General features: G+C 37.6%; 1 protein-coding gene across 1 annotated transcript in view; it reads left to right on the top strand.

Moving 5' to 3' along the window:
* The window catches only part of LOC129244248 (hemicentin-1), a 216,812-nt gene that overhangs the window by 50,178 nt on the left and 143,571 nt on the right, over positions 1–23,063 (top strand). Inside the window, exon 6 of the mRNA XM_054881864.1 lies at positions 9,964–10,167. Coding sequence (XP_054737839.1) covers positions 9,964–10,167 — 204 coding nt within the window. The remainder of the gene's footprint in view (positions 1–9,963; positions 10,168–23,063) is intronic.

Genomic DNA, 23,063 nt, shown 5'->3' with positions numbered 1-23,063 from the left:
TTGGTCATGTAAACTTTCGAGAGTTACAAATTTTCAAAGTTAACAAATAGAAAATGTTATAAATGCTTTCTGCAACCATTTTATTCTTGCAATGGGAAGTTCAGTCTAAGATCTCCAAGCAAAAATAACATATTTCAGATGAGAGCAGAGGAAACCCGAAAACATTTCCTTTTTAAATGTTAAGAACAAAGTAATTTTCTCAACGAAAAATTGAATGTATCTAACAAAGCTGAGTTAACTGTGATATTAAAAATAAAATTTAAATTTTTAGTTTCACTATTGCGAAAATTTTTGGTTGTCGCGAAAGGTATTTTGGATAATTTCTTTATGTTCAAAGCGAGACGCATCAGCTCTGACTGCCCTAATGCAGACGAAGTATGCACCGTTATTAAACTATCAAAACCAGGTAAACACGCCAGAATCGATGGAATTCCAGGATAACTTCTTAGAATGCCACATCACCATATGGCCGGTATACTCCTTCCATTGTTTCTACGAATTTGGGCAGAGGAACACCTGCCAACAGAGTGGAAACAATCAGTAATTGTAAAGATTCCTAAAAAAGGTAGCAAACAGAAACAATCCAACTGGCTCAGATTATCGATCTTACCAGCTATAACTAAAGTTTTTAATCTCGTTATACTTCCTCGAGTTGTAGAAGCACTTGATGCAAAAACCCAAGCCGGCTTTCGCCGTAATCACTCGTGCAGCGATCATATCAGTACAATGCGCATTATCATTAAACAGTCTGGCAAGCTTAACGCTAAGCTGTTCGTATGTTGTATTGACTATATTAAAGCCTTTGATGCAGTGGAAGCGCACGGTATGCCACCAAAGTCAACAAAGCCAACATAGTAAAATGCTCACACAACGGAGCCACCACCATGGTACTCCACGCCGGACAGCTGAGCTAACCTTTTTAGACAATTTTCGGTGTTAAGCAGGGCTTGACTCTCTCTCCGCTCTTATTTATAGTCGCTTTCGACATGGTCTTCGAATGTTGTGATTTCGCCAAAGCTTAGCTTACGCGGATGATGTGGTCTTGATTGTCCGCTACCGTGAGTGATAAAAATCGCGAAGGGGCACCGAAAAAATTCGAAGATACTCAACTACAACAATTATTGGATGGGAGAGAGATATTGAGAGACGTTTGGTGACGTGTGAGATGCTTCTTGAACGGCAGAAAAGAAAAGGTTTTCTGAATCGCATCGTCACTTTCAATGAAAAATTGATCTATTTTGACAACCCTAAGCATCACAAAAGTTGGAGCCCGCCAGGTGAATCAGGCCTATCGACAGAGAAAAAAATATTCATGCTTCAAATGTTATGTTGCTCATCTGGTGGAATCAGAAGCGTGTCTTCTACTATGAACTCCTTAAAATATCTAAACCCATTACTGGCGATCGTTATCGACTGCAGATAATGCATTTGAATCGAGCTCTTAAAGAAAAGCGGCCGGAATGGGACGGTAGACATGACAAACTGATTTTGCTGCATGGCAACGCCAGGTCGTATGCTGCTAAATCGGTCCAGAAATACTTAGAGGGACTGAATTCGAATTGCCCCATCCGCCGTATTCCCCAGACATTGCACCTTTGCATTTCATCTGTTCCAATCAATGCATTCAGCCCTTATTGGAGAGTGGTTCCCTTCATACGAGCGCATCACAAACTGGCTCAATGAATTGACCGAGTCAATCCGTATCCTGCCTGAAAGATTGAGTAAAGCTGTGCCTTTCAATGGCACATACTTCACATAATATCAAGTATTATTTTATTTTACTAAGAAAGGACGGAAACTTATTCTTATACCAAGATTTAATTAAATAAAATTTATTGGTTTTGTTTAAATTAGTTCATAAAGTCAACGAAATACAAATTCTTACTGAATACTTAAAGCTGTTAATTATAAATTAAATTTTAAGTATATCAAGTAAATAAAAAAATATATAAAAATATTGGCTAATCGAAAAGAAGAATATAATAAAGGAAAAAATACATCTTTAGAAAAATAGAAATCTTACAAGACCGAATTGGGGATCTAATTAAATTCGCAAAGAGCGCAAGCCGATAGAAGGTATGTGTAGTACTTAGATGAAGCCCTCAAAAGTGCAAGAAAATTATAGTATGACAATCGATTACTCCTTTAGAAATTTTTATATAAAGAAGAGAGAAAGAATCAAACTTCTTTATTCTAAAAATTTAAGATTGGTTAAAAGCAGGCGAGATATGAAGAGACAGTACCAAATAATTGTGGACGACGCAGTGAAATTTTACAAACGCATTTGAAAATGCTCCATTCTGTCAATAAAAAAATAAATAAATAATTGGCGCGTACACTTCTGTTAGGTGCTTGGCCGAGCTCCTCCTCCTATTTATGGTGTGCGAGTTGATGTTGTTCCACAAAATGGAGGGACCTACAGTTTCAAGCCGACTCCGAACGGCAGATATTTTTATGAGGGGCTATTTCATGACAGAAATACACTCGGAGGTTTGCCATTGCCTGCCGAGGGCCGACCGCTGTTAGAAAAATGTTTTTCTTAGTTTTGGTGTTTCACCGAGATTCGAACCAATGATCTCTCTGTGAATTCCGAATGGTACTCACGCACCAACCCATTCGGCTAAAACCTAAAACTAAATAAGACTCAATTAAAAAAAGTTTGTGGGATTATTAAATAAAAAGCGAGAGTCAAAAATAACACCTAGATCCTTAATTTTTTCAACATAGTCAAAAATATGTAAGATAATTTAAAAATATTTTATATCTTAAAAAAGTGATGTAAAAGTATTTCTTCCTGTTTAATGAAAACGTGGCTTCTAACACAAAAGTGACAATGCATCTAAATCAATTTGAAGACTCACTGCTGCAATCGATTTATTAAAATTAGAAACTATTTTTAGATCATCGAAAGAAGTAATTGAGAAATACATCAATAAAAAAATAGGGGACCTAAAATACTTCCTTGAGAAACTGCCAGCACTAAGTGACTGAGTCCTTTAATGATGACCAAACATAGGTAGCCCTCAATAGCATCGGATACTTTAGTAATCGCTGCCTCCCTTGTTGATTTGTAGCTATTAATAAAAGCCACTAATGAAATTGTCCTCTAAATCTCTGCATAAATCTTAGTCACTTTGCTGATATGCCAGCAAATTGCCGAAATTCCCAAATCCATGCATTCTCCTTCCATTACTTGTGAACACACCTTTACAAATAGTCCCTCAAAGGAACTAATACGAGTACTAAAAATAAATAAAATCGCATAATTAATAGAACTCATATGAAGAGAATTTATATGGCGCTATAATTAAATCCATGTGCTATAGTCGCGTGATATGAATTTTTACTCTACTCTACTCATTTTGCCGCACAGCGTTCTGCCATTCCGCTTCGCAACACTTGTATGTACTTCAAGTTTCAATGTACATACAGTAATTCTCAAATGAATTTGGTATTTACAAGCATTTTTATCCATTATAAAAACAGATGTTGAAAAAAGATGTGGGCAATGTTTCAAATGTCACTTGAGCGTGTCTACAATTATAAAATTAAATCTTAACACTACTAAGTATAATAAACTACATAACACACAGCCGCCTCACTTGCCAGCAATGTTTTTCAAAGTCACGTCAAATCGTGGTGTGGGTGTGGGGGCCGGTGGCGTATACGTAACTTTAACATCATTTTAATATGCGATAGCAGCAGCGCGCCAACCGAGGGAATTATTTATTACCTGAAAGTACATTTCGTTAAATTGGCGGCAACCGCCAGCCTACAGTGGAAAGGGAGAGCAGCACAGCAGAGAGTTGGCATATGCGCAGACACACATACATGCATATGTGCACATATACATACATAACAACATTATCATTCCTTAGTGATTGCCAAGCTCTGCCACATTCCATGTACGGCACGATGTTCGTGTGCGTAAACGTGTAAATAATTACTGAGCTCAACTATGCTTATGTGCGGTTGCGGGGTAGGCGGCAGGCCTGGCATATTGCAGTTGAACATTAATATTCAAATACATTTGCTTGCTGTTGGCACAAATAGGCACTCACGTGCAAATAACTGTACCGACACGAGTACCTACTATATATCAGCATATTTAAGTGAATACACAAATTTCTGCAAATAAAGAAGTAGATATGTATGTACATATGTGTGCGCTTAAGTGACAGTCGATTTTACGCCGCAACGAAGGAAAACTTATGTCAACCGTTAATGACTTTCAAGAAAAATACACGCACACAGGCATAACTAAAATCGCACACTTTTCTCGCGTATAGGGTTCTATAATAGGAACTGATTGACGTTGATAGGCTATGATGGCCATTTTTATTTTTTTTGCGGCTTCTATACAATTTTTTATTATTTATTATTCAGTCATTGATTCTAAATCACTATAACAAAGCACATCATTGGAATGCACGTGCCAATGATACAGCTCTGTTCTTCTTAAGATCTAAATGGCTTAAGCAAATTAGTTAGGGGATGGCAATCTAATGCAGGTATCACAATGGGACTTAGAACCACCGAGTGTCGTCTTACACAAGCAACCTGACTGACCTTACCGTAGCATAGTAAGAGGCACTATCGAATGAAAGATATCCAGTAATTTGACAGTTCCGCAATTTTCATTCATTCGATAGTTTTCGGCGAATCGGTCATTACTGATTTTTCATTAAACTAATTTTTCATTCCGGAATGTAGTATTATTAAAATTCAAAATGACGAAATGTTATTGTCCTTCCGCTGATGTCGAAATCCAGCTTTCGTGCCATCTCTTTGGTGGTCTTCCAGGTCCGTGCTTTCCTTATGGTACATGGTCCCTCGCTATTCGGATAATTCTGTCATCACTAGCTCTAGAAACATGATCATTCCAAGCTCGTCTTCTTGTTCTTATAAACTTCACTACGTCATTAACGTCAGTATCGTCTCGAATGACCTCGTTTCTAATGCAGTCAAGACGTGTTTTTCCTACGATGGATCGTAGAACTTGCATTTCAGCTGTACGCAGTAGCTGTTTTGTTTTTGCGTTTTCAGCTCGTGCTTCGGCTCCATAGGTCTTGTATATACAGTCTTGTATATACGTGTCTTTCTTTCAGTGGTCATATATTTGTTCCACCATACAACATCCCTAATGCAACCTGCAATACGTGCGCCCTGCATATATCTCTCTCTCCGACTTCCTTAATAATGTCGCGGTTACTGGATATTTCTATCCCCAGGTATTTAAATTTCATAACTTGCTCTATCATCGTCCTTTCTATTTCAAGTTTGCATCTGATTGCATTCTTGGCAACTAATTACTAAACTTTTTCTTTTTTCTCTGGAGACCTCCATAGTAAACTGTTTGGCTGTAACTACAAACTTATGTAGTAATCTTTGCTAATTGTCTTCAGAGTCCGCAATTAATATGGCATCATCTGCATAACATACAATTTTTTTTGTTTTTTGTTCAAATAAATAAAAGATGCATAACTATTTTTACTACATGCACATCTCCAATTATGTCATATTGCACTATCTTAGCACTTTAAATATTCCTTATTTAATTTTAATTTTTTTTTATAAAAATATAGTTCATACTATAATAAAAACTATATAACACAAAGTTTGAAAATTTGCAAAATACTTTAAAAAATTCGACAAATTTTGATTCGCCCATTTCAAACTTTATAGACAGAAAAAACAAATTCTGGGTATGCAATTTTATAGCCTATTCAGTTTTGGCATCATAAAATTTATGTAGAAAATGGCTCAAAATTCGCGTTGATATTTTGTAATATAATTCTTGTTTTGTTGACGGTGCTGTGGTCCTTCCTAATATAGAATTCTCGAAATTTTATGTTGTGGAAAAAGCTGTGGGCTTGAGTCGCAGTCTTAAAAAGTACTTCGTATTTATTAAGGGGGGAGCCCTGTTTATAAGGTCAAAAAAATCAATTTTTTTTTTTTTCGTTTTAAGCGATTCCTAATATATTTCAGAATATTCACATAAAGTTACAGAGCCTAATTCTCAATATTTCCGTAGATGCAAAGCCAAAGGTAGGCGAGCGTTAGGTACTTACGCTGTGACCGGACAGCTATAGTACAAACTTTATCTTCTTTTCTCGACTTTTCATTTTTATGATTTCTTTGAATTGGCGTACATGAATGAAAAAAAAACTAATTAACCTTTTGAAATGAATCATAGGTTGTCCCCTTCAGTATTAAATTCTCTTCTATTTGAATTAACAAAATAGATAAAAAAAAATTTTCAAGATTTTTATAGCAAGTTGAAGTGAATTTTTTTCTTTAAAACCTCCAAAAAGTTGAAATTTTGGAATTTCTCTTAGTTTTCTTAGTTCATCTAGAATAAAAAATCATGATAATTAGAAATCCATTTGAATTTTTTGCTTTAGATAATAATTACGAGCTGTATCTTGTACGCCAGTTGGAAACTCCAGCATTGCAGCGCTCTACTAATTTCTATGTTAAACATTTTTTTCAACAAAATTTTTTATACTTTTTAAATGTTCATTAAAAGATAGAAAAAACTTTGCAGTGCTAAATTAATTTTTTCCTTAAAAACTAAAATCACAAAGAGATGCAATTTTTAGACCTCATAAACCAGGCTCGCCCCTTAAGATCATCATCATCATCCGGCAGCGTTACAGCTCGAGGTGAACTTTAGCTTCATCAACTAGCCTTCTCTCAAGGCAGCAGACCTCTAGTTCTAGTTTTTTTAGTTTCTTGACATCTCCGTTGACGTCGTTGAACCAAAGTTTCCTATGCCTTTCATTGCAGCTGATGGCTAGTGCATTGTAATTTAAGAATAATTTTTGGGGGCGTTCTTCACTCATACTTTTGACCTAAGAATTGGAGTCGTTGAGATTGAACTTAACGATATTTCCCCTTTGAAAATTCGCAGCAGCTCCTCGTACCTGATTCTATAACAACCATCCTCAACCCGGATTGGATCACACACTTTTCATTAGACTCCTTTATAAAGTTCAGAGATTTTGTTCATCCTTGATTGATTGATTTGTTCATCCCATGACTCACCTCCCTGCGTCAAAACGGGTCTTATTATTGTTTTGTAAATATTATAGTTACAACTGTATGAAATGATTGACAGGTTTTAAAAATTCTCAATACCTTTTGGTTCGTCTATTCACAATCATCTGCATTTCAATGTCTCTTTAGGTATGCAGTCTTTTGATTTTCTTTCAGTCAGTCGCTGAAACAATTGTCTTGGTCTTCGTTTTAACTCTTTTTGCGATAAGTCGAGGACCAAACTCTCCAAAGTAGAACTTATCCCAGCTGTAATATTGATTGATCAGGGGCCTATCGAATTAAATTATTGTTTAATAAAATGAAACAGAATTTTCTGACTGACTGACTTTCTGACTCAATTACTGGGAGTAGATTTCGTTACATCTTTGGCTTGAAAATATATTATTAAACTTCTTATGATTGGTCGTTCTTTTAAGCAACAGTTGCAAACTCTACCATAGAAATATTTCAATATTGATATCAAGTCAAAGGGGACCAATATAGACATAATTAACCCATTAGAAGTCATCGTACTTAATTGAATACAGCCATATCTCTACTTGTGGATTTTATATTTCAAATAATTGACGAAAGTATGCCTGTTTTTAAATTATTATTATTCTGTTCAAAGCTATAGATAAATACTTCGGGGGTATTACGTTTTATTTCATCAAAACTTCATTCGAAATGAGTACTGGGCAGGTATGCAAATCATTTTTTAAGTATTATAATAATTACTGCATAGTCGTTTATTTTCACATTCAATCACTATACAAAACATATCAAAACAAATAGCTATAATAAAAAATCGAAACTGTAGCCATGTAAATCTTGCTGCAAATAGTTAAGGACAGTAATTGTTTTTGTCTGCTGATTCCTAATAATGAGCAGACCACCATTTTGAGTTAAAAATAGCTACAGATGGCGTCAATAAGCTACTGATGGCAATATCTACGATAGTGATGATGATGAAGTTGAAATGGTTAGCATACCACCTGATCCAAGTGAATTGACCGATGCAGAAGAATCGCTATCCATGGTGAAAGGGGTGGACATGGTTAATGCAAATTCCTGTCGTTTACATGTGATGAGTAATAATGCACCTATGGATCAAGTCATGTTTTGACGTCATATCGTACGATGTTATATATGTACGACGCAGTGTATAAAAAAAATCGCGGCAGTCGGTGGTTCAAGGTTTACCGCAAGATGAAATTGGACACCATCTCACTAAAATTATAAAACAGTGGCGTTGTATTCTTTGTCGTTCAAGAGTGGGCTGGAAATAGTAGAAGTGTCCATAAACACTGTGTGTTGGAAAAGTATGTTTCCAAAAGTTTCATACTTAAATGGTCAGGGTACTTATTTGAGTGGAAGCCTGTAATCTCCTAGGAAGTATTATATATATATATTTTTTTTTTTACTTTATGCTGTTTTGTCCTAATTTTAATTAATCAATAAAGGTAAATCCAAAATCATATTTATTTGACTTCTAATGGATTAAAATATATTAGTTAAACGGTCGGAACTATATCAAGAAGCACGCCACAAATAGGAGGAGAAGCTCGGCCAAACACCCAAAAAGGGTGTAAGCGCCAATTATTATACCTGTCGGTATAACATTTTTTTACATGATTAACTGATTATTTAATCTCAATTAATTAATGAATTAATTAATTTTCCCAAATTATTCTGTCCCTCAATATTTAGATTTGCTTATAATATTGCAACTTCTATAGCCAAAAAAACTAAAACTCGTTGAATTTTTTTTTTAATTTTTCTTTCAAAAGGCGTATACATTTTTTCGATTTATATTTCACAAGATTTTTTTTTTCGTGCACTAAGATGCCTTCACTTGCCGATTTACCTGACATCGCTTCGAAAACTGCCTCACAATTTCGATAGTTATTACGTTGTCGTTAACTTTTTCCCGTTTTCTTATTGTATTCTTGTTACAATTTAGATGCAATGTGAAATTTATAATACTAACTGTACTTATGATAAAGATCGATTATAACCAACTTCGTGGAGAAGCAGAAGCATAAAATGCAGGCATTTTAAGGCATCTATCCGTCAACAAAATTCCGTCCCAGACAAAATTTTTTATATTGCCCACCTGCGGAGATATAGAGTCAAAAAAATAAATATCTAGAAGTATCAACTTCAACTTTTTCTGAAACTTCCAGCGCTCTTTTTGAGACTGGTTCAGACTTTTATAGCTTATATCTCTCCCGCAATTACAAACAACCGTTATGGGAATACCCGCGTGTATAAGTGCGTGAATATAAAAATGGGGTTCGAGTTGCACCCCAACTTTGAAGTTCCCAACGCAATGGAATGATGCGTAGAACGCAACCTGAAACATTTGGAGGTCGGAAACAAAACACCCTATATATACATATCTGTCAATCAACAATGAAATCAACGCGTAAATAAAAATTATATGGATTTTACCTGTTCCATTGAAAAATTTATTTACCGGAGCAAATGCATTCCCGTATTCCCGCATTTCTGCAGCATTCTCACTTTTTCGCTTAAGTCACTCCACTTGAGTGCCCGCAATGTGTGGCGAGTGCAAACAAAGAAAACACTTAAGCTTTCACATATCCCCTTTCATTGTCTTTTCATTCCAGACTGCCTTATGGGTATCCATTGGCAACTAATTTTCTTTCGCACTTTCATTTGCAATTTCTTCCATCTCCTACTAAATTATTCCACCTCCACCCGCATAATCCTTTGACTTTCTTATCTTACCATTATCCTTTCATTTCATTTTTTGTTTTGTTTTTTTTTTTTTTACTTCTTGTTTGCTTGATTACTACACTTATACGTGTATGTATGTGTGTGCACATCAGTCCTCTCAAGTACTTTTGTTCAAGCTCTCTCATTCAACTGATTTTCTACTTTTTTCTTATTTATCTACAGGACGACCGCAACCGAGGGTAACCTGGTGGCATGGGAACAAAGAGATCGACCAATCCTCTCACCCGCTGTCAGATCGGCGTGTCGGCAATATTCTAACGCTGGGCAAACTGAATCGTGAGAATCTGCACATGCAACTTACCTGTCAGGCGTCCAACAACAATCTGACGACGCCAATTACGAGCACCGTCACACTCGACTTGAATTGTAAGTGATGATATGTTTACATAGAACTGAACAAACACAACCAAACGTAAATACCCACACACACACACACACACACCCGCAATACGCAGAGTACTGCCCTTTTTTGTTGACAAACAGCCTGAGGCATGCACACAAGGACAGGAAAGTCCTTCTGTCAGTCGCCATGAAAGATAGACAGATATTCACATATCATCTATGTGTAAGTAGGAAGGTGCATTAGAGCACTTGTGCTGAGTTCAGCAGTGTGACAGTGAGAAGTAAGAATGCCAGAAAGATGTGCAAGAATTTTTAAAAGAGTATGAGAAATGTCTAGTGACCATGATTTATTTGATTTTTTCCCTCTAACAGCATTCTCTCAAGCACGCACACTGCACACACCTTAATCCGTGCCAATACCTGTTTGTATGTATGTGTGTATGTACCTAAGTTAAGTGCTTAGGTGTTGAGGTGAAGCAGCTCACATTCATTTGCGGATTGTGCCAGTCAACTTTGTTCAAAATTAAATGGATTCTTTTTTTTTTTTGCTTTTGTTTTAAGTAACTGAAACTCTTAGAGAAATATTTTTCATATACTGAAATTGGGTAATAAGTATGAATTATTATACTGTCTGCACCAAGGGAGCGTCATTTCAGACTGTCTGAAAAATATGAGATAAGATGTGAATAAATGCTACGTACAGTATGTGTGGCCCGAATTACGAATGATAAAAAATATTTGAAAATTTTTACTTCGATTTGTAGCAAAAATTGAGCGATTCCAGGTCAAGTGATCCAAGTACTTTGGATATGGTATTGAATTTTCCTGAAATTTGGTTTATTTGTAGGTTTGAGTTTAATAAGAAGTGAAGTGAAAAAATTTTGAAAAAAAAAATAAAAGTTTTGAGATTGAAAAATTTGGTACAGATTTTTTTTATTTTTATTTTTTTTATTTTTTTTATATATATATATTTTTTTTTTTTTTATTTATTTTTTTTTTTTTTTTTACTTACTTTATTTGCAATCTGCCATGTTAACATTCAGCAAATGTGATACATTTTTACAAGTAGCAGAATATAAAAATATATATAAATCATATTTCATTGCAGCATTACTTTAATTCAATTTTTGGTTTTCTTAACAATTATGGCAAGTATATCTGGTGTGCATATGCACATATGTATGAGCATAAATACTTAATTTCTAAAAGGCAAATCAAGGACGTGAAGCCTTTTAAGTCGTTTTGTTTCTTCACTATCATCTAATAAGCATATTGCAAGAGATTTTTTTTTTTTTAATTGAAACTATTTTTTTTTTTTTAACATTAAAAAAATGTTTAGTATTTTTGAAACTACTTTAGTAAGACATACTTTCAAAATAAATTTCTTTGGAAAACAAAATTATTTTTTTCTTGTAAGAGATTTTATTTTTTCATTAATGGTTGAGATAATAACCCCTATGGGTTTCATAACGGGATTCCCATAACTTTCCGCTTTGTATTCGAATGCGCACAGCGAACCAGTAATAAATCAGTGCCAAATACTCACCTAGCGCAGCCGTCGTAGAAGTATTGGCATATTACTTACACATACGTCTATTTGCTAGCCGCTACGTATATTTGTAAGCAAATATACTGTACCTTGCACTGGTTTGCTATACTAAAAATGTTGAAAAGAACCGCAGATATTTGAATTTAAAAAAAGGATTAAAATTGAAAATTACTAATTTTCTTCAAACTTTTTTGGTTTAAATCTCATTATGCTGAGCTTTAATAAAAAAAAACTGGTGGGAGGTACTTTTCAAAAGGCGGAAAACGTTTTTTTTCCCAAAAATTTTGAACAAAAGATAGTAAAAAAGCAAAAAACCAACCAGTTATAAAAATGTTGAAAAGAAACGAAGAGATTTCACTTTAAAACATTTGATACCAAAATTTCCATCAATAAATAAATTTTAAAATTACTAATTTTGTTGAAAATGTTTTCAGTTTACATGTCTTACGCCCAGCTCTAATAAAAGTAGAAAGAAAAAAATTATGGGGAGGTGCGTTTCAAAAAAAAAAACAAAAAATAGTTTTCATTTCTACAAATTTTGAACAAAAATATTATTCTTTTCCCACAATTTTTTTTTGTTTAGGAAGCAGGGAGGTACGTACGTTAGGATAAAAACATAAATAAAATTTATAAAAATGTTAAAAAACCAAATATATTTATATTTAAAAACATCATACCAAAGTTTTCATCAATAAAAAAATTGCATAGTTATAGTATTCTTCAAAACTTGTTAAGTTTACATCTCATTGTTTTCAGCTTTAATAAAAAACAAGAAAACAACTGAGGAGAGGTTCGAAAATATATTACGATATACAAAAAAAGTTTTTTTGCCAAAAATTGAACAAGGAAATTAAAAAAAAAGTGAAACCGATGATGGTAGGTAGGTAGGTAGGGTGGTTGTCGTAAGACACACTTAGACCTTCGGCAGGTTCATTGTGATACCACTGGAGCTTATCCTTACTCTACGTGTTCCTTTTCAAACCATCCGGTTGCTTTAATAAACGAGCAGAGCTTCGTTAGTTTTAGATGGGCTATGTCCGCTACATCGGTTAGAAATGCTGTATCAAGAGTGCGCAGCCTTCTCATCGCTAGGCTTTCACACTCACATAAAAGGTGTCTGACTGTTTCCTCTTCTTCTGTATAAAGACAGCTTCTACAGAAATTGAAGTAAGGGAGTCCTAAACTTCCAGCGTGGCTGCCTATTAAACAATGACCAGTTAATACACCTATCATTTTTCTTCTAGATTCTCTGTTGAATCTTAGCAAGATCTTGATCGACCGCTGTTCCAGTTCGGCCATGTCTGTCTGCTTAGTTCGCATGTTGTGAGGTTTTGCCAGCTTGTATTTACCTTTTTGATGGTTTCCCTGTCTATAAGTAATTTACAAGTGGCTATGGGCATGGGTATCAGCGCCTTATCCGGTTCGAGATCGAGCGTTGTACCGGTTCTTGCAAGTTCATCCGCCTTATTTCCTGCGATGTTCCTGTGGCCTGGTACCCAGATAAGGTGCACCTTGTAGCACTTAGATACGTCATCTAGTAGTTTAAAACATTCTAGAACTGTTTTTGACGAGTGCGTTTTTGATTCCAGCGCTTCTATTGCTGCTTGACTGTCCGAGTAAATGAAGACTGCATTTGTGGATAATACTCTCGTTTTTATTTCTTTAAGTCCCTCTTTTATGGCAGTGACTTCCGCCTGAAATACACTGCAATGATCAGGTAAGCGAAATGATTGGCATACTCCGAGTTTGTCGGAGTAGACCCCTCCACCTACTTTGTTGTCCAGTTTTGAGCCATCTGTGTAGATATAGTGTCTTACAGAAATCCGTTGTGCTGGGAATGCAGGGGAATTGTTCTAAAACTGAGGTGTCCTCTTTGGTTCGTTCTGAGTAGGCCGATTTCTCTTAGTCTGAGAGTTGCTTTGGCAGCTGTTTGCTTACCGTACTGCTCTATTGGTAAAATGTTAAGCAAAATATTTAGTGCATCTGTGGGTGTGGTTCAGAGGGCCCCGCAGATGCAAAGACTGGCCATTCTTTGTACGTGTGCCATGGTTCTTTTAATGTACAATTTATCTAAAGCTGGCCACCATACTAATATGCCATATGTTAGGATTGGTCTGACAATTGCCGTGTAAAGCCAGTATACGATAGATGGGGAGAGACCCCAACTTAGTCCTATCAGCTGTTTACAAGAGTATAGTGCTATTGTCGCCCTTTTTACTCTATCTTCGACATTTGCCTTCCAAGTTAGCTTTCGGTCTAGTATTAGACCTTAGTAGCGGGAGGAGCTATATTTGGAATTTTATGTTTCCTGGTAAATAGGATGAGTTCAGTTTTATTGGGGTTGACGCTTAGCCCATTTGCTTTTGACCAGTTTTCAACCATGTTTAGTAAATCTTGCATGACTTCTCTAAGTGTATTGGGGAATTTCCCTCTTACTACCATTGCAACATCTTCCGCATATGCTACGACGTGTTGTCCTCTCTCCTCTAGGCTCTTTAGCAAGGAGTTTAGTGCCAGCACCCATAGGAGAGGGGACAGCACACCGCCTTGAGGTGTTCCTCTGCTAACTTTTTTCTTGATCTCTGAGGCCCCTAGGGTTGCGATCACAAATCTGCTCAAGAGCATGGAAACCGATGATACTTCACTTTAAAAACTCGATACAAAAATTTTCAACGTTGAATAAATTTCCAAATTTTAATTTTTTCCCCAAAATTGTTTCACTTTACTTCTTATTAAACTCAAACCTACAAATAAATCAATTTTTCGAAGAATTAGCGATAATGTCCAAAATACTTGCATCACTTATCATGGAAAGGCATTAAAGAAATATTTGCTTAAAATGCTTTATAAGTTAATAAAAAGCCGTGTCTAGAATTCTACCCATAGTGCAACGCAAATCATATGAGAGTTAACGATCTGACCAATCGCTATTCTTCTAAGGTATAAAGAAGGAAATTAATCTCATTTCTTGGGAAGAACTTCTTAAACTTTTCTTTCAGTTATTTAACCAAACAAAGGATAGCAAACTTTTCTTTACATCAGCAAACACAAGCGAATGAATAAGCTTTAAGTGACTTTTGTAGGGAGGAAAGAGAGGAAGAAGATCTGCTAGCATACCCCATAATAAGTTAGTAAATCCAATCTATTAATATCGGAAACTGTACTCTACAGATGCTTATTTATAATTACACTCAATAAAAAGGTAAGAGGGTATCCACTAATATGAGCCAAAATTCTATTTGCCCTACTTCACAACTTCTATAATATTTATACTATGGCCTACCACCCACTATAATAAGTCAATCAATTTGGCAGTTTACTCAACGTTTTTATCGCGGATCATACATATAAGAATGTAGTTGAAAGAAAGGATACTACCGAGTAACACATCACACTTATCTATTTGTTTTTTTTTGCTAAGTCAATGAATGCCAAAATTCTTGCGGACTAATGAGAAGAAAAGTGAATATAACTAAACAAAACTGGCGTAAAATAAATATTGAGACATTAGGTTACCAGCCCTCTTGTAAACGAAATATCGTACAATTTACAGTGATTTACTTCAGACAACGCTTTAGCGCTGGAATGTTAAGAGAAAATTGGAATATTTGAACGAACTACATTAATGAATTTTCTTATCTCAAATGAAGTGGAGGTACCATACATAGAACTCACATTTGCTAAGAGAACAATGCAATCATTTGACCCACCCACAATGCATTAAACGAACGAGCTAGACAAAATAGCTCTTCTACCGTGAGCTTTTTAACATAAAATAGCTTTTATGTTCAAAATGACAAGAATTATTAAAAAATTTTATCATATCCTAAATACTATGATTTTGCTTTTAAAATAAGAGCAAAAAAATGTTTTTGGCTTTCAATCAGAAATTTGGTCATCTACTAAGGTCATCTGGACTCATATAAACGTCCAAATCTTCTTTCGGAGAAGCAGCCCCATACATGAGCCTGGACTGGACTTAACAGTTCGTCGAAGTCTTCGATTATCAGCAATGAATCAGCAATGACTTGTGCAACTACTCGCCCAAACAAAAGATTCAACCGTGAATATTACGTTTGCCCAATTTCTTTCTAGCAGCGGTTTTTTCAATGCGCTCCGGAATTTGAGGACTTCTACAAATAAATGTCCTCGAATCGTGTCTTTTGATACATTAAAACTGCAAACAAATTGCACAACGCGTATTGTGAGAAGGATACGCTTATTTGGCAGAATTTAATTTTTTTTACAACGAAACTCTAAGTTTGAATTTTGCTGGTCACGCTGCTCTTAGACAGACTATACTTGCAAGCATGGCAATTATTAAAGTATTTTGAATAGGCTGTTGTTCATGACCGCTACTTGGAGGCTTACGTATGTGAAATTTTTACTTCAGTACACCTCAACATATTTTTTTAGAAACTTCTTTTTTAAAGATTTTGAAATTACCTACAGAAACTCAGTTTTAGCAAATGGTGTATACAATTTTTTTATGAAGATGAATATGAATGTAGTGACGACAATTATGAATGACAAATTACTGGATGACAACAACTCCACATCCAAATATTATATTAAAGTCCAGCTGAGCTTCGTGATGCAGTTAATTTAGCAGCGTCAAAAAATTTGGTGTGCTTGTCATCGCTTATTATAACAGAAACTTCTAGAGCAAAGAAAAGATCCCAGAATAAATTGGAACTACCCCACATGATGTGCGCCGCACATCTTCTTACGCCAAGAAATTCAAACAAATCGGTAAAAAAGATTTGGAGGCATATTCTGGTGTATTAGACTTGCTAGAAAAAATAAATTCAAACCAAAATATCAATGCAACTTTTTATAGGATAAACACCCTTAAAGGCGTTGTTTTGTGGACTGTAGTAAACCTTGGTCGGAATTCGACCAAAACGTATAACCAAACACTTTCCTTAAAATGCCTTGGGCTGACTTTCCGCAGAATACCTTGCATTAGCTCTCGCCTTGTATGAGAGAGTATTCCAAGATCATAGACGTCAGTGCATTAGTGCAAAAGAGGATCGAGTGCGAAAAACTCAACAAATCCGCGGATGAATCTCCCCGTAAATGGAAAGCGACTCAAGTATAATAATTGCGTGCGTTATTTGTTCAACTGGAAATTCTTGAAAAACTTTCGTGTATCGTGTGATATGTGAAACTACAGTGTGACCTAAGCATCGAACTATCACTTTCGTATAGCCGATAATATGACTAATAAGTTTTAGAAGAGGTTTTTGTATTTTTAAATTATCGAAATTTTTAATTCGAAATATGAATTTATTATTTTTTAAATCATATCTTACTGAACTGAAATATATGATTGGCAATTTTGTAACCTTAGCAGATAATTTGTAAATTTTTTAACGATGCAGAAACAACAAAACAACAAAAAACAATTTTTTTTTCCTTTTAAGTGATTCCTAATATATTTCAGAATATTCACACAAAGTTACAGAGCCTAATTCTCAATATTTCCGTAGATACAAAGCCAAAGGTAGGCGAGCGTTAGGTAGTTACGCTGTGACCGGACAGCTATAGTACAAACTTTATCTTCTCTTCCCGACTTTTCATTTTTATGATTTCTTTGAATTGGCGTACATGAATGAAAAAAAACTAATGAACCTTTTGAAATGAATCATAGCTTGTTCCCTTCAGTAATAAATTCTCTTCTATTTGAATTAACAAAATAGGTAAAAAAAATTTTTTTCAAGATTTTTATACCAAGTTGAAGTGAATTTTTTTTATAGAAAGGCATTTTTTCTTTAAAACCTCCAAAAAGTTGAAATTTTGGAACTTCTCTCAGTTTTCTTAGTTAATCTAGAATAAAAAATCATGATAATTAGAAATCCATTTGAATTTTCTCCATTAGATAATAATTACGAGCTGTATCTTGTACACCAGTTGGAAACTCCAACGTTGCAGCGCTCTACTAATTTCTATGTTAAACATTTTTTTCAACTTATTTTGACCAGTACAAAAAGTTTTTATACTTCTTAAATGTTCATTAAAAGATAGAAACAACTTTTCAGTGCTAAATTAATTTTTTCCTTTAAAAAAAAATCGCAAAGAGATGCAATTTTTAGACCTCATAAACCAGGCTCGCCCCTTAAGTGATTTTAAATGCAAAAGCAAGCATTGAGAGCTGTACGCATGAAGTACGCATATATAAGTAAAAGGTGGCGCAAAATTATCGTATCGGGAGATTTATAATACTCACAAATTATTAAAAAAGAATTAGTACAGCTGTAGGTGTATAAGGGCCAGAAAAATAGGAGCTATTGCGACAAAATATATAAATGTACTATGCTCTTAAAACTATGTAGTTAATGTGATTCTTCTTCTTAGGTTAGGTTAGGTTAGGTTGAAGCGGTTGTCCTGTGGGACACACTCAGGCTCATAGCCCATTGTGATGCCGCGTGGGGAGCTTGTCCCTATCTCTCCTAAAACCAGTGTGTGTTTTTCAAAAATTTTAAAATATCTTTGATTTCTATAGTGCTGAGGTCTTCTAGCTCATTAAAAAATTGTCTACCCAGAATAGTAAACCTCCGCCTGGATAGAGCAGGGCAGTGGCATAGTAGGTGCGAGATTGTCTCTTCCTCGTCCTCATCTTGACAACTTCTACAGAAGTCATGTGTTTGCACACCCATCCTTTGGGCGTGTCTACCTATTAGGCAGTGCCCCGTTATGACTGAGATCAATGTGCTAAGACTGTGTTTATTTTGGCTTAGCAGAGATTCTGTGCGTTTAGCATTTAGAGTCGGCCAAAGTTGACGGGCGATTTTGCAGGTTGCTTCATTTCGCCATCTTTCGTTTGCTTTCTTTACAATTTCTTCAAGGATGTGTAGCTTACATGTTTGTAAGGGTATCCCTATGTCATTATCTATGTGCTCGTCAGACAGTTTAGTGCCGAGTCTTGCTAGTTCATCGGCTCTACAGTTACCCTCAATGTCGCGATGGCCAGGAACCCATGTTACCTTTAAGTGAAATGACTCAGCCATCTCGTTAAGAGATGTGCGGCATTTCATGGCTACCTTGGAGGTTGTCGACTGTTTTGTGAGGGATTTTATCGCCGCTTGGCTATCAGTGAAAATGTAGATATCATTTCCGGATATCGCATCACACTGTATCAGTGTCGCGGCTTTTATTATTGCCATCAGTTCAGCCTGAAAGACACTACAGTAGTCGGGGAGCCGAAAACTGAAGGAGATCCCCAGATGTTCAGAATATACACCTCCGCCTACCCTGCCCTCGAGCTTTGAGCCATCTGTGTAAACATGGATGGACTCGCCCTGTCTCACGTCGTCCCGTTCCCACTCTTCCCTTGAGGGTAGGAGGGTCGTAAACGATGTAATGGCAAGTATAGGCGGGAGTGCATAGTCCACCAGTTCGGGGAGCCCCAGAGTGCCAGCCAGGATTTTACCGTGGCCATAATCCGTGTTTGACCACTTGTTTAGAGTGTTCAACCTTATTGCCGCACTGCGTGCGTTATATATTGCCTGCAGATCTACCGGAAGGAGGTTTAGTGTCGCATATAAAGCTTTCGATGGTGTGGTTGACATGGCACCGGTTATCAGAACAGATGCTAGTCTTTGCACCTTGTCAAGTTTCTTGATGTTCACACCCTTCTGAAGGGCATCCCACCATATTACTATACCGTAGTAGAGAATTGACCTAACCACTGCTGTGTAGAGCCAATGTATCATTCTGGGTTCCAATCCCCATTTCTTCCCAATGAGCCTTCCGCAGGAGTACATTCCGGTCATAGCTTTTCGTGCTCTGTCTGCGACTGTGAGCCCCCAATTTAGCTTCCTATCTAGTATAAGTCCTAGATACTTTGCCCTTTCTATTACTCTAAGTGGTTTCTCTCCTAGGAATATTTGTTGAAGAGTAGGAGTTTTGTGTTTCCTACTAAAAAGTATCAGATCCGTTTTTTCCGGATTTACCTCTAGTCCTCGACTTTTACACCAAAGTGATAGTCTGTTGAGAGATCTTTGTTGAAGGTCACATAATGTTGGAAGGTGTTTCCCCGAGATTGCTATTACAATATCATCGGCATATGATATTATTTTCCCTCCAATTCTTTCCAGTTCTTGTAGAAGATTGTTGACAGTTAGGTTCCACAGAAGTGGAGAAATTACCCCACCTTGGGGTGTACCCCTGATCGGAAATTTTTTAACAAATGTGTCACCCAAGTTTGCGTTTATCGTTCGCCCAGTTAGCATTCGTTCTATAAACGAGACTATTGCATTGCTTACTCCCATTTCCGTTAGCGAGGTGGTAATTGCTTCCGGATATATGTTATTGAAGGCACCCTCGATGTCTAGAAAGGCAGCGAGGGTAAATTCTTTGTAGTGAAGTGATTTCTCGACTGTGTAAACTAGCTCATGGAGCGCTGTTTCCACTGATTTGCCCTTGCTGTATGCATGCTGGGAAGGTGATAGTTTGTCGCTAATCCTTCCTTTGATATGCACATCTAGCAATCGCTCTAAAGATTTTAACAAAAAGGATGATAGGCTGATTGGCCTGAAGTCCTTCGGTTTCGTATGTGTGGTTTTCCCTCCTTTGGGAATGAATACCACTTTTACTTCTGCCCATTTCTTGGGGATATAGTTAAGACGTATCGCTGCCTCAAAAATTAAGGCGAGTGTAGGTGCAATCATATCTTTTGTGTGTTGCAAGTCAGCGGGAATGATTCCATCAGGTCCCGGTGATTTGTAAGGTTTGAAGCTGCCAATGGCAAGTTTTATGTTGTCCTCCGTTATGAAATCTGTTGGGGGGTTCTCGTAGTGAACTATAGGGTGGGTTCTACTGTCTTCGTTGCAGAGACAACCTGGAAAGTGGGTCTGCATTAGTAATTCTAGTGTTTCTTCACTGCTGGTTGTCCAGTTGCCATTCTCTCTTATGAGGCAGCTAGGGTTACTGGGACTTGTTGATACTACTTTCCGGAGTCTACTGGTCTCCGAAACGCTTTCTATCTTTTGACAGAAGTCTCTCCAAGACGCCGTTTTTGCTGCCCTTATGGCATACTTAAATCTACGCTGGCATTCTTTGTATCTGTCCCACGAGTTGGTTCTCCTCGCTTCGTTATACATAGTTCTGCATTCCCTTCTGAGGTTTGCTATATCAGTGGACCACCATGGAGGTTTCGGTTTTCCTCTTCTTGTTCTCTGAGGACATGCTGCTTTCGCAGCTTGCTGAAATGCTGAAGTCAGCCCATCAACCACTGAGTCGAGCTGTGGCTCGGAGTTAATTGTGTATGTCGCTGCTGGGAGATTGCTGGATAACGTGGATTCAAACATCCCCCAGTTTGTGCGTCTGCGGTTTATAACCGGCTTGAACTGCTTAGTTGGCAATGAAATGGTGTACGTTAAGTACCTATGATCTGAGAAGGAGTTGTCTGTAGACACTCTCCAATCCTTTAAAATCTGGGACCCTCGTTCATTGACACACGTGATGTCTAGAACTTCACTTCTCGTAGTTGTTACAAAAGTAGGGGTATCCCCTATGTTACTAATATAAAGATTGTTACACATAATGAATTCAAAGATGTACTCACCACGTGCGTTTGTGTCTGAACTGCCCCAGACATGATGATGTGCATTAGCATCTGCTCCCAGTATGAATGGGGTGCCACATCTCGATGCTTCATGAACTGCGTCTCTTATGAGTTGTGATGGAGGTGGTTGCTCCGCGTCGTGTGCCATATAAGATGAGGCAAGCCATATCGTCCTTCCGCAGGACTCCACTGCCGTGATTACGTTATCCGCATCGCTAAATTGTATTAGTAAATATATATTAATACATTTCTTTGCTAGTATGCACGACCTGGGTTTACCTTTGTCAGTGACATAGACCAATTTATACTCTCTGCTGCTCAAACCGCAAACCCGATCTTTTACGACCCATGGTTCTTGGATGAGCACGATGTCCTCTTCTCTTTCTGCGAGACGGAGGATGAGTGCGGCTGAGGCCGCCTTACTGTGGTGAAGATTGATTTGTACAATCTTCACCATCGCTATTATAGGTTATTGAAGGGCAGCCAACCACGGTTTGGTCTGCGTTCTCTTCATCGGATATAGGGGGGAGAGACTCCTCATCCTCCATAGCAGAGAGATCGGAGTATTCCCCCTCTATGTCCTCTAAGGTAACCCTTTCGAAGAGTTCGCCTACCATACCGGAGTTGGAAGCCACCTCATCGTTGTCTGTGACAACCTCGTTTGCTTCCGCAGATGAAGTTATATTTTCTGCGGAGGTGCTCTTGCTAGCTACATCCTGTCTGTAAACATGGAGAGTCAGCGTTTGGAAGCCGTAATTAATCTTCCATTTCCTGGTGGCAAGTGGGTCCAAAGATTCCTCATTGAGGATTATCACGGCCAGTCTCCTCTTGCCGTCCACTTCGCCAATCTTTGCTACCTTCCAGTCGCTGGTAGGTAGTTCGGGGTTGCCTAGCTTTATTAGATCCAGGACTTCCTCTGGATCAGAGTGGAAGTCTGGTATCCAGGCTCTAGATCTTGGCCGGTTGGGAATGTCTTCTCGGCGGACCACATCAAGGCGGGCCCCCGGCCAAGGTTCCCCTATGCGATTAATCGCTAGGGTGTATAGGTCCACGGAACGTTGTTCAGCGCACCTTATTAATTTGACGCGGGATTGAAACCATCCCGCATCCGAGCAGCTGGGTGGAGGTCCTGGATTTTCTTTCAGGATGTCCCTATACACCTTCCAGAGGCTCCTATTGATTAAGTCCCAGTTTGCTTGAGAGATCGCACCATCATGGGAACTGCGATCAATCACTGCCCGTACATGGCTTCCTTTCGCTACTTCCGCGAAAGACCTCTTCGGTGTGACTTTGGTCATTTGAGTGGCGGACACCTTGGTTCGTTTGGCTTCAGCCGATGTCCCTTCACTCGATCTCTTCCGCTTGCCTTGTGCGGAGTCCATTTTGGCCTTCTCCCGGTGTTCGGTAATGAAGGCTTCAGCCCACGCCTTGGAGTCTGACTGTTCCTCCGTCAGATCCTCTTCTCTAGTGTCCTTCAGTCTCTCCAGGATTCTGAAGGCCGATCGCCTGGTACGATAGTACCTTTCTGACGCACTTATTTGCTTCCGGGGGTGGGTACTACCCGGGGCAGTGATAGTGCCAGAAGGGCAGACATCGGAAGCCATTGGCTTAGCCATGTGGTCCGATGTTGCCGACGTTGATGGGGGTGTTTCTCCTTTCGGAGTTCCCGTGTCACCTGGAGTGACAGGGACAGCAAGGTCTGCTTGTCTTTTGACAGGGCAGCTCTTGCTTCCCGACGATTTTGTTGCGAGGGGGGGTCTATTGCTGGCACCAGACGTTGATGGAGTGTCATCCTCAACTTGT

The sequence above is a fragment of the Anastrepha obliqua genome, chromosome 4 (assembly GCF_027943255.1).
Source record: "Anastrepha obliqua isolate idAnaObli1 chromosome 4, idAnaObli1_1.0, whole genome shotgun sequence".
Taxonomy (NCBI): domain Eukaryota; kingdom Metazoa; phylum Arthropoda; class Insecta; order Diptera; family Tephritidae; genus Anastrepha; species Anastrepha obliqua.
The sequence above is the reverse complement of the archived record's forward strand: the minus strand, read 5'-3'. Positions and strand labels throughout refer to the sequence as shown.